This window comes from Drosophila rhopaloa, unplaced genomic scaffold (assembly GCF_018152115.1).
Source record: "Drosophila rhopaloa isolate 14029-0021.01 unplaced genomic scaffold, ASM1815211v1 contig_2, whole genome shotgun sequence".
NCBI classification, from domain to species: domain Eukaryota; kingdom Metazoa; phylum Arthropoda; class Insecta; order Diptera; family Drosophilidae; genus Drosophila; species Drosophila rhopaloa.
The window spans coordinates 25,107,813-25,120,512 of record NW_025335083.1 but is presented as its reverse complement, the minus strand read 5'-3'; the positions used below and the strand labels follow the sequence as shown (position 1 = coordinate 25,120,512).

Sequence of the window (12,700 nt, the reverse complement as noted above, 5' to 3'; positions counted from 1 at the left end):
CCTTGGGATCAAACGAAGTGTCGCCGACCATACTTTGCGATATGGCTACCGAAATGGACTTAAAGTCCGGGGTTTTCGATTGCAGTTGGGTTGGCGATGGACCGTGACTAGACCCCGACTACAATAACAAGGAAGTACAAGTGGTTTTTGTTTCCACAGTGTTTTATGTTTTTATGGCATGTTTTGTTAGAACAATTGAACAAATATACAGGCAGATAAATCGGGCGAAAGTCAAGTAGACACAATGAAGACGTCAGCGCTGTGGGTTATTACAGATGGATGGGGCGAATACTTGTCGGCGGCACTGTGCGTTTGATATCTTAGACAACTTGACAAAACAATCAAAGCAGCAACAACACATGTTCCAAATGACTGTCTATTAATTTGCTCCCTTCTCATATTTTTATTTTTTGCTCAAAACCAAAAAATAAGTGAACAAAACAATGGCAGAGTTGGGAAAAAAAAAGTAGGCAGCGCACTTTTAACGCAGTAGTAGTAGTCCAATTGCCGATGATAATGATGCACTCAGAGAAGTCGGTAAAGTTAAAAGTGCCCGAAAGAGATGGGGCTAGGCAGGGAGAAAGAGAAAGGTAGAGCAGTGGAAAAAAGTAGGCGGTTAACAATTGTCGAGGCGGCAGGTTGAGTTACTATTCTTTCTTCCACAGAGCGTTTCTTTCTTTTCTAAGCGAGGGATAAATGAAGATTTGAACGCCTCGATTTTCTTTGCGGCTTCCCTTTTTCCCTCTTTTTTCTTTTTTGGCTGACCCACTAATTGAGTTGGATATTTGTATAGTTTTTTGCAAGTCGGAGTCGGACATGAAAGGCGTTTCGCCGACTTTGACTACGACTTTTCCCTGGTGAGTGCATAATTTTGACAGCCGCGACAAAACTAATTGATTTGTGAAATCCCTAAGCCATCGAAAATCCACAAATCCTGGGACACACACATTGCGGAAATTTGAGCATAGTCTAAAGGGTAATTAGATTATCGACTACAAAGTATGGATGGTATTTTACAGAGCAAAATATAAAATATATAAAATCCTGCCGAAAATGCCTGTAGCTATGGCCAAATCCTTTCTGTATTTTGCAACTTTTGTATTTAATGTACAATAAGTATTACATTGATTACTCTGTTAATCTTTCATTTCAATTTTAAAAACAGTCAAAATTAAAAAATAAAATTTCTAAGACATATAACCTTGAATAAATATTTAAGCAAAAAGGAATTCAAAAGGTTTTATATACATTCATATTTTAATTTGGAAAATTAATCTATTTTAGCTTAAATAAAGTTTGTTTCCTTTTTACAACTTAAGAAGTCATTTTAAAATAGTTTTATATAAGTAGTTTCTGTTTCTAACACTTGGTGTGACTCTGGTTTTGACTTTAACGTTTCTCTGCTGAGAAGATAATGCAGTAAAACGAATTGATTAGCGATTTGTGATCCTTGAACGCACACCTTTCACAAAATCGACCGTGGAGCAGACCGAGAGCATGTGGTCGCTGATTGGGTGATCAGGACACCATAGGGATCACGCTGGCTGACATTATGGTTTCATTGCCAAAACCACACTTAGGCGTTTCCTTGGCGAGCTTCACGCTTCGAGCGAGCGCTACGCCTGCCTCATTAGCTCACAAAAACTGACGAAAACTATGGAAAACTAAGGGAAAACTAAGGGAAAACTAAGGGAAACTAAGGAAATCTGTAGAGAACTATAGGCAATGCATAAGCGAATTCCAAGTAGACACCGTGGCCACAGACAATGTGCATGTAATTTTCAATTAACGCCACAAGATTTCCCTCCTTCAGAACTTTCGCCCGGTTTCGTTCCACTGTGGGTGAGCATTGAGTCCCATAATTGATCGTAATGTGCGATATTCCTTTTGAGGTCCTGCTGTCAACAGGACTCGTTGCGATCCTCGGAGACTGTCACATGGCTGGGACATCAGCAGGACATCCTTTGCATTTGTCGCGCTCAGCGAGTCGTCTTCTCGCACTTTGCCTTTCTGCCATTGTCCTGTCGACAGGATATTCTGCATGCACAGGACTTTATGGCCCAAACAATGGCCATGATCGATCTATCGTTGCACACCCAAAAAATATCTGCCGATTTTTTATGCACCCGAAACGCTGAAATCTGTCACTAATCAGGTCCTTTCCCTCGTGTATTTCTAAGTCTCAGTTTATTGATAAGTCCGGTGTCAATCCCAGATTTTGAATGAATCCCGCTCCTTGGCTTAGGTACAAAACCGGACTTAAGTTTATATTGCCTTTACGACCTGGTTCACTTTTACGGCTGCCAAATCTGCCTTTCAGTTTATTGGTAACCAGGTAGTGGAAAAAATGGTTCACCTCATTGCAAAAGAATCATAAATATGTATCATATTCCAACACCCCACATTGTAAAAATTATTTAACAATGAAAAGTTAAACAAAAAGGGGTTAACTGAATCACAGAATCGATTAATAACCTAAGTTGTCATTTAATAATTATTTATAAATAGATAATGAATCAATTTAATATATATTTTTGGTATTAAAACAAAGCTAGCCCAATTGGGAAAGGCTTAATTTAATATATGTATACATTTTGAAATATATATAAAAAATGTATAAAAATTTCAATGTTTTATTTCCTTTAATTAAGATCCCCGCTCTCAAGAGCGCCTCTTATTTTTCCCTCTTCGGAAACAACTGAAATTTGTTTTATTTTCAAACCATATGTGTGTCCAAGTTCCACTTAAGTTGAGCCACCTCCCCCATATGGAAACAGCTGGAGATCATAAGCAACCTTCTTTGACAACTTTATAGCCTAACGAGCTGAAAGGAACTCCAAGCGTACAGTGAACACCCACTGAAATCGATCAGTTCCACAACGAGGTACATAAAAAAAATATTTCGCATCCTTCGGTGGGCGACTGCGACTTATTGATTAAGTTGTCCATGCGGTTGGGATTGGGATTGCCAGACAGGATGCATAAAAACCTGGAAGGATCTCGCCCGCTATAGTTGATCGAATTGTTAAGGATAAAGGGCAACTGGTTGCCATCCACCATTTACGAGTCATCGTTCCCTTTTTTTCCATTGCAGCTTGCTAGCCAGAACTAAGTTGATTCGTCACGCAGATTTCGATACATTAAATGCAATCATTTGACAACAGGACGAAAATATTTTCATCCATTGTGTCCTAACAACTAGGATACGACTGTGTGTGTGCTGCGATGGTATATACCATATAGGATGCATCAGTTTGAGGACTCAGTGAGTCCTTGCAGGTTTCCCAAGCAGTGGGACTCCCCCCCAAAGCGTAGCAAATGCGTTATGAGGATGCTCTATAGAGGATATCTCAGGGGTTAGGACCTACGCCTCTATATCTCTCCCTTTCTGGGCGTGTGAAATCGGGAGACCACGCCAGGGAGCTGGCGATAATTGCTCGTTAGTAGCTGCACCATGTCCTTGTCGGTTTGCGATTCAAAATCAATCCTGCGAGCATTTGGATTAAGATGTCGGGATCAGGGAGAGACTGTACTACATTGGCAGGGTGTATTTAGGAAATTTCAGCCTTATAACAGAATTTATATTGTATTAAATATTTTTAAAGAATTTAATATTCCTTACATTTGCTTGAATTTATTATTTGTATTTCAATCGTATTAAAATACATTTTTGTTTAACATTTCTTTCTTCCATTAATGTAATAATTTATTTTTTGAGTTTATTTTCATTTCCAGCTTTTCTTGCGACAAATATATATGCATTTAGCAAAATATTTTAGACTTCTTATTTGTATCCCTACAAATTTCCATCTAGTATAAACCCCTAATCCCGTTTTCTTCTAGTTTTATAAACAGCTTAAAATATTTGTGTCTTTTACCCATTTTCATTGTTGATCCACATTCTGGTTGACACCTTTTGGAGATATTCTCACCTCGCAGATAATAAAATATCATCCTACTGATCTCCCCACTGATCTTCCCATATCGATTACAATATCCTTTTTAGCTGAGCAAGTTCCCCGAAAACCCATTAACCCGATTGTGCCAAATGTGACAACATAATCCACATAAAGTAGCCAAAAGAAGCCGACTTCCATTCGCTTTGAACTATATCGCCTCATCATCATCGCCGTGATGTTCGTCTAATCTTGTGATTTTTGTGCCAGCAACAAAGATGTGACAACATAATCAAGGCGATCGGCAAAGATCAGAATAGCCGCATATATCCTTGGTGGAGGTGGAGGAGCTGCAGGACCAAAAGGAAGCCACCGACACTTATTGTTGTCAACGTGCCGAAAGGTGGAAAGAAGATGTCACCTGAAAAATGCAAGGAGCAGCCGTTCCTTTGCGCATAGAACTCATAAAAGGAGTTCGGAGGCCGACTTTGAAGCCATTGTTTTAGCTGCATTTTATCACATTGTCATTGCGGGTAGACCAAAAATATAAAAAAAAAAAAATAACAGCCGCCGCCGCCGCCAACAAATGTCTCAATTATTTCTTGTTTTCGGCCTTTGGCTTTGACTTTTATACTATTCGACCGACTTGGGCCACGCCCTTTGGAAAATATTAGGGAGAGGGAATGCGTGCACGTTGCTCCGCAGCGGGAGTCCTTGATTTATGCCTCGGCGATCCTTGATCCTCGTTCCTGGCTGTGGACGCAATCAAAGGAGAAATTCAAACAATATATAATCACCACAAATGATCGCAGCGCGTGCAAAATGTTTAAGGAATCGAAAGGATCGCCCCAACCCCTCCGAAAAACCAAGCCAAACACAATTAAAAAGTCAAAAAAGGAGACTCCCTCTCTCTTTCTAAGCGGATTCTGTCTTAATAGTCTTAAAAATCGATTCCTTTTTGGCCTTATTGAAATGAGCAGCAGACGGTTCTTTGTGTTTTGGCCTGGACGTGTTAACACAGCAATTAACTTTTACAAGGGCTGCTAAGCAGCAGGAATTTATGTTCGATTTATGCAGCAACAGGATATGAGCGAAGGATCTGGACAAAATAACCAAAGGATCCAACAGCTGGGAAATGTGATGGAAGGATCGAAGTATCACGAGATGATTGGCTTATGGGCATTTTGAAATGTGCCTCGAGTCTAGGGGTGAAGTTCAAAGACATTATGAATAAAAAAACACCTTTTGGTTAAGAAAGGAGAAAGAAATCTATACAAATTTGTATATTGTACAGTTTTAGAACCTTTCAAAATGATAAAGTTTTAGTTAAATAAACATAATATTATTAATAAATATTTTTAAAATATTCCGAATTGTATACTAATCGCTTATATATTCTTTGTACAAACATAAGAAGCAATTTTTTTAACAGTTGGCTATTTACTAGATTGAATTTCCCACTTCCAATTAAGTTACTTCCTTCCGTGGCCACGCAAAACTGTGTCAGCTTCATTCGTGGCTCACTTCATCAACTTCGGGACAACTTGCCCAAGGTATGGCCATAAAATCGAGTCAGATCACACCTCGTTGACATAATGACAAGATGGGAAATGCGTTTGGTCTTTTGCCGCGACGTCAAATCGATGACACTTTCTCATTAACACAAACAGGCGCAGGCGGTCAAAATTCGCTGACGTTTCGAGGCGCCTGCCTAACTTCGAGCTAATGTCTTGGGGATCTGGGGAAATCCGATACAGCCGTGGAAAATGTAGAGGAGTGCACCGGAAAAAACTCCCCGAGTTCTTGTTGATAAATATATAATTTGGATATTAAATACTATAATCATGTTATTCTTTTTTAATATGGAATATGGAATATTGGTACAAAAAACCTGGTCAAACCATACAAAATATATTGGTTAAAAATTATATGGTTAAACCATATAAAATCTCTTCATACTTAATAAATTTTTCCCTGTGTAGCCCAGGACTGGGGACAAGAAACACATGCGGCAAGTGAAGTGTTTAGGCGTGGACGTGGCAACATCGCGTACCGAAAAGGAAACAAAAGTAGGCAGTGCCGCCGATGTGTTTGAAAGTCGGTTAATTACAAAAAAAATCGAAACATCCCCACACATCCAAAATGGAAAAGGACACACACACTTGAGTCTGACTGAGTCACTCAAATTTCATGCGGCAAGGAATCGAGGAAAATCGAAGATGAACGTGCAACATCAAAGGCCGCCAGCGACTTGTATGTTTTCATTGCTTCAAATTGGAAAATGTCTTGGCATCGAAAATATTTGGTTATCATTGGGTAAATATGTGACGAATAACAAGGAAGATGGGGGAAAAAAAGGGAAAGACGTGAGTCTAAAAGGAGGAGTCGGTAAATACAAGGAACAATTGGTAAAACTCTAAAATTGTTCATATTTAAGAATCAATAAATAATAAATTAAATATATATTTTTTAATTGCGAATTATGAAGTTTTTTTATCTTAAAGAATATTTATAAAAAGTAGATTCTTAGTTTTTATTTCAAGAGATAATTATCAACCCTAAACTATTGAATTCTTAAGACTCTATTGCAGTGTTAAAATTTCCAAAACAGACACAAGTCAAAGGTGTTTTTTGCCAAAGGCACCTACCCAAATCTCAGGTGCTGTTTTGATTTTGGAAAGCGACTTGCCGTTGTCCTTTTGTGCCGTTGCCCGCTGGAAAATTCCTTTGGCCGGCAGCAGAGATCGGAAGGTTAGTGTTAAATGCCGGCGATTTGCACCAGCGGCGCACCGGAGGAGGCACCAGAAATCGGAATAGGAAATCGGGAACAGGGAACAGGGAATAGGAATCCAGAGTCAGGGGGGATCCACGCGGCAGGATGCGCCTGGCTGCGAGATGATGAGCCTCGAGTAAGGATGTTGAGACAAAGGTCCTTGCGCAGGACTCGAAATGGCACCCGCTGACTTTGACATCCCGACGACAGCAAGCAGGCCAAACTCAGCTGCTGCTAGTATCTCGTGTTTCCTTGAGTTCCGATGCGTCCTTGAGTCCTCGAACGGCAACTCGTCCTTGAGCCACGCTCAACGATGTGTGGCCAAAGTAAATGGCATATTTTGGCCTCTCCTGGTTAACCGTACGTATTTTTGGTTGAAACTTTGGGATCTAACGCAAAATTGTGGTCGTACATTAACCTTCGACTGGAGTCCTTCGGAGATCCTGTCGCGTTCTTTGGTCACAGTCACGACATGTCAACTAATCTCAAGTTTGGTGTTTATAATTTTTGGTTTTTTGGTTGGGACTACAAGGTCAAAGTTGTCAACGAATGACCTTAATGAATAGCGGGTACTATACATTGCTTAAGGAATTCTTTTCCACACATCATATATCTTAAATATTTAATAAATATTTTATTATTGATAAGCCATACTTATTCCAGTCAATAACGAATTAAGAAGTCGTATCCAAGTATATATGTCTCTATTTTTGATACAAATATAATATTAACTTATCTACTCAATAATGTTTGATTAAAATGGGTCGTTGAAATCGAGTTAAGTCGAATTTCGATGCATAATATCCTGAATATCTACGGCAGCGTCCCGTTGCGAGTCCTGAAAACGGCTATCAACCAATGTAAACCTTCGCATTTAAAAATTTCAGCTCATTTCGGTATTTCGATTTTTTCTCTGATATTTTTCACGGCTCAATGGCCTTCGAAACAATCAAACTAATGGGACACCGCAAAAATAAAGGCAGGCAAAATGATGTGTATAAACCTCTTGTGTTGGTCAAATTCATTTCCACTTGATTACGTGCAAAGCTCAAATCTGTTGCCGAAATCATTTAAACGGAATTAATGCTCGAACAAAACATGTGAAAACTATCGCTCTCCACTCGAATCGAATGCGTTTTGCGAGGCGGGATTCATTTGGTTGCAAACAAATATATATTTATGCCCCGGCTTGGCTTTTTCTTTTGATTTTGGACTATGGACTTGGGTTTCGTTGGGTTCCCCCTGTTTCGCGGCACACAAATGTCGGAATATCGAGATTGGCAAAAAGGTAGAGCAGTGCGAGCGTGTGCAAGCTTAGCGGGTAGTTCATGAGTCGATTTCCCGACTTCACTTTATATATGTTTTACATTTCAAGAAGGGGAAGCACATTGGCAACTGCAAATAAAGCGGGAGATTTCTTTAATTAGTTCGGTGGTTATGGTGTGATATTGTTAAAAGAAATTGGTTTGGCTTGAACAAGCTATTGTATGCTAACACCTGTGCCATAAATGTAGTTATCCCTGTTTTTTAGAACTTTAGAAACAAACAAATTCACTTTCTAAAAAGGTTTTATAAAAAGTTACACAGTAAATCAATTTTTCTTAAATATTTTACTTTTTAATTTAATGTTAAGTGTTAGAAAAAGTTTTTATAACACAAGATTTAAAAAAAGGGTGATACTAAAGGTAACGAGTAAGAATTGCTGGTTAATGATGTTTGCACTACAAATCATTAAGTAACAAATACTCTACATCCCCAGAAATTGTTTCTTCTCCTCCCCAGAAATCATGCCTCATTATCCCCCACATAATGTCCTTTTTACAAGGGGGTAAGTAAATCAGATTGCTGTCGCCACTTGTACGTCGCCGCATTGCACTTAACGAGGAGCTCAAAACTCAGACACGGGGACAAAAGTGGCACGAGGCAAGAGAATCCTTATGCCCCTTTACATGTGTTCAAAAACTATATAGAAAACATCTTTTTGGCAGAACACGGACGGAGATGCCAGTAAAAAACGTCAGAGGACAGCACGTGACAATTGCGTCAACAGATTTTTCGCTGAGATGAGCACAAAATTGTTAACAACAATAACAACAAAAAAAACGTGAGCAAAGAATGGGAAAAATGTGGCAGGAAGCAGGGGTGGTGGGGCCCAAAGGGGCGGGGTTTTCCAATCCCCCGGCCAGACAAAATACTAAAATCCTGCTGTTGTTGCCGTCTGCAGTTGTTGCTATTGACAATATTTATGCAGCAGCAGCACCAACAGAAAATTGAAAAGGAGGGGAAAATGGAGGTTTAATGGGTGGAGCCGGAAAAACAGGGGGGACTTTCAAACCCCAAGGGCGAAATTGTGGTGCTTGTCTTTCCTCTGTTTGTTTTTGCATTTGGCTACATTTTACAGCTTTTGTTTTATAATTTGGACCCGCAAGGCGACAAACTCTAAGAGGCAACAAAAAACAATGAGAATTAAAAAAAATACAATTTGGGTTCTTAGAAATGGTAGTGATTAGGAAATATCTCTAAAGAGTTTTTAAATATATTTTAAATACTTTTATAATTTATTTTATAATATAATATACATTTCTTCTGATCATAAACAAATTTCAACATTTTTCAAGTAAATTTTTTTGCAAATCTAACTCTACTTACTCTTCTTATTTAACCGATTTTCTGAATTACTCGAAAATAAAATATAACAAATGTCATATAACATTTTGCTTTTTTCTTGTAAGTAAAAATGCTACTTAAATATTAGAGCTCTCTGATTGATTTACTTTTTGAAAACCTCAATATACCCTCTAGATACCAGGGTATCTGAAGTTCTCTCCAGCGATCGAACCGCTCTTGATGGGCCTCCTTTCCGCTTCCTCTTTTTGCAGCAGCGAAAAACTCGAGTCTGCGGTAGGTTGGTCCTGCTTCTGGTCCTTGGTCCTTCGCGTCGGATCCGTGTGGTTGTAAGGTGGTTTTGCCACTGCTGCACTTGTTTGGTTATTTCCGAATGTGAGGATGGGGTTTGGATGTTTCCGAGGAGGAGGTCGGCAAGGAGGGTCCATAGCACCGCAGTACGTGACGAAGAACAAAAGAAGGCACTTGGGCACTTGCATGTTTCCTGCCTTTCCTTGCAGCGGAAGGAGGAGGTCCTTACGCTTGTGTTGTGTTTTTTTACAAAAACTTACTTGCTGCTGCTTTTGTTGTATCCACAAAAAAGCACGCTTATGATAATAATGGCATTATGTATTGTATACCATGTAATTATTGTACAGCCGCAGTCTTTTTTGCAGCCTCTTTTTGTTCTTCAAACTTCTAACGAGCTGAAGGCAAAATTGTTAGAAAAATCAAGTGGGAAATATTGGTTTTGGCAGAAGTTATAACTAAACTTAATTTATTTCTTTTCTCAAGAATAGTAATTTTTAAGTTCATCGATAAAACGGAACGAAGGGAACCTCTCTTGTATACTAAAATTATTCCAAGAAACCAACCATAACAATCCCATTTACCCATGCAGGTTAATACTTTTATTATTTTTCTATAAGCAAATATTGACATTTCATATTTGCGAAAAATATTTGAAAACCACAAAAAGAATTTCATATTTATTTATACAAAATTTAAGAAAACTATAAACCAAAAACAAACAAAAATTGCTTGGTAGCTCGCAAAATAAACACACAGAAAATAATCCAAAGAACCAGAGTCAGGTAGCATTGTGTCTATAAAGGATGGAAATAGAAGGAATAAATCACGGGTTCTGGTGGGCAGCTGGTGGGCGTTAGTAGTGTGTGAGCCAAAAAGCAAACAATTTGCATTTCCCCCAAATGAAAAAACAATATTTGTATAGCGCAGAATAATATTACAATTGAAAGAGCACAACTGAAAGAAATTTAAAAAAATCAAAATCTTCATAGAGCAAAACAGCTGAACATCTTTGGGATTATATTAAAAAAATAGATATGAATTTATACAATCGAAATCGAAATTAAAACCTTATAGAATTAAATATCCCTTTTAAAAATAAAAACCATATAACGCCCCAACAAATATTAAATTAAATATTAAGCTGTTGCCATATTGAAAACCCCTAAATTAATGGCTCTCTCGTTTTTCCCCATTTCTTGACAAACCAATTGGATGGAACATAAAGTTCCACAACAAACAGAGCCATAAACATTCCCATTACAAATTAACACTTCATATATATTCCACATTCTGAAGTGGCACATAATCCAAACCGTTCCCCCAGTTTCCCCTCAAGTCCCCGGAACATCTCCAATCTCCATATGGCCGCAAACAGGAAGCTAATCCTGCTCAGTGATATATCAACATATTTATGGTAAACGGATCAGAGGGCTTAGGTCCACAAATTTAAGGGGGAGAAGGGAGAAGGGAAAGGGGAGCGTCCATATGTTCTCATTGGTATTTATAGGCCCGACTTCAAGTGCCGACTAACCGCAAAAAACTCCATAAAATTTTATGAACACTCTTTCGACAATTTTATGTGACGAGCGACGGCTGCTTAGCACTTCGCCCAAAGTCTATTAATGTTTAATAAACAATTATTAGACAATCCACATATTTTTGTGGCTTTGCATCTTTGATCTCCTCTGACTCACTAAAACTGGTGTAAAAATAAATATCAACCGGCTTTGTTTAGATCAAATCGGATAATTACGCACACGAATTCCCATGAATCATAACAATAACAATCGAATCCCTTGAGGAATCCATCAAGGAACACCTTAAACGATCCGATTGACAAGTCACGAAGGGGGAGGAAGTTTTGAGAGTCGAGCACAAATGCACTTTGATGTTTGACGAACTCCAATTCGAAAAAGAGTTTAACAATAAATCATAACAAACACTTTGATACTCGTGAAATTAAAGCACTTATATCTATATTATCGGTTATTAGTTTTATTTACATTTGATTTTGAGAAATTCCCAGTTTTTGTTTTATTAAAACTTTTAAACAATTTTTCAAATCAAAAAGTGTTTGAACAAAAAAAATTAAACGTTAAATTCAAATTCGAATCAAAAACGTTAGATCTTGAGGTACTTTTTAATGAATATAATGAATGTTAAGTTTCTAAGAATTCCGAGTGTACGTTGTAAAATTGAATTAGATTTTAATCAGCGATGTGCTTTAAGGTGGCCCATAAAGCTTAACTTTAGCTTTTGATATAAAGGTCATATCAAAAGCATTTTGATCAATAAGACCACGACGATGATGATCTAATATAAGTGCGGTCAGCAAAAGCTCTTCGAAATTAGTCTTCGGCAACATTTGCCGTACGTGGTTCTACGCACTCACAATGTTAAAGTTCTTAATTTATATTTTGACCTGCATCCTTGTTGGGATGGCAAAGTCCGAGTATAACTCAACTGAATGCGGGCCATTCATTCACGAGGCACTTCATCCAATCCGTCATCGTATTGCCAATCTCAGAGAGCAGGTTAAAGGTCAAACTGCTGCTCTAAGTAAAACACTGACAGATATGGAAAGGATTCTGAACGCCATAGACGAAGCAAAGGAAAAACTGGACGGGATCCAGGCCAAATTAGAAGGAAACCCGGAACCTGATACGCCAGGATTCGAGCGAATTGGATCAAGATACTTTTTCATCGAACACGAGGATAGGAAATCTTGGACTGGTGCTGAAATCGCGTGTCGGCAAAAAGGAGGTTATCTAGCGGCTTTCCAAAACCAAGAAGAGTTTGACGGAATCAAAGAGAAACTCCAAATAGCTGTGTATTGGCTGGGCATTAACCAAAAGATAAAGGAGGGCGATTTCGTATCCGTGGCCTCTGGGAAACCTGCAACATTTCTAAACTGGATGTTAGATGAACCCTTTAATTATGATGATATTAAAGAGGACTGTGTGCTCCTAGTCTTGGGTCAAATGTCTACACGGCAGTGTGATTTGGGATTCCATTTCATTTGTCAGTTAGACAATAAAGTTTAATATTAAAATAAAAACACCATATACACAACTTGTTAAGTTATAAAAAGCAAAACACCATGTTCACAACTAAA

The 12,700-nt window shown here is 38.4% G+C and overlaps 1 protein-coding gene across 1 annotated transcript; it reads left to right on the top strand.

Moving 5' to 3' along the window:
* The first annotated feature begins 12,161 nt into the window (after positions 1–12,161).
* LOC108045973 (C-type lectin 37Db) lies at positions 12,162–12,629 on the top strand. Its single transcript, XM_017125482.1, has one exon. It carries the CDS (start codon positions 12,162–12,164, stop codon positions 12,627–12,629), a length of 468 nt encoding a protein of 155 aa, XP_016980971.1.
* The last annotated feature ends 71 nt before the right edge of the window (positions 12,630–12,700 follow it).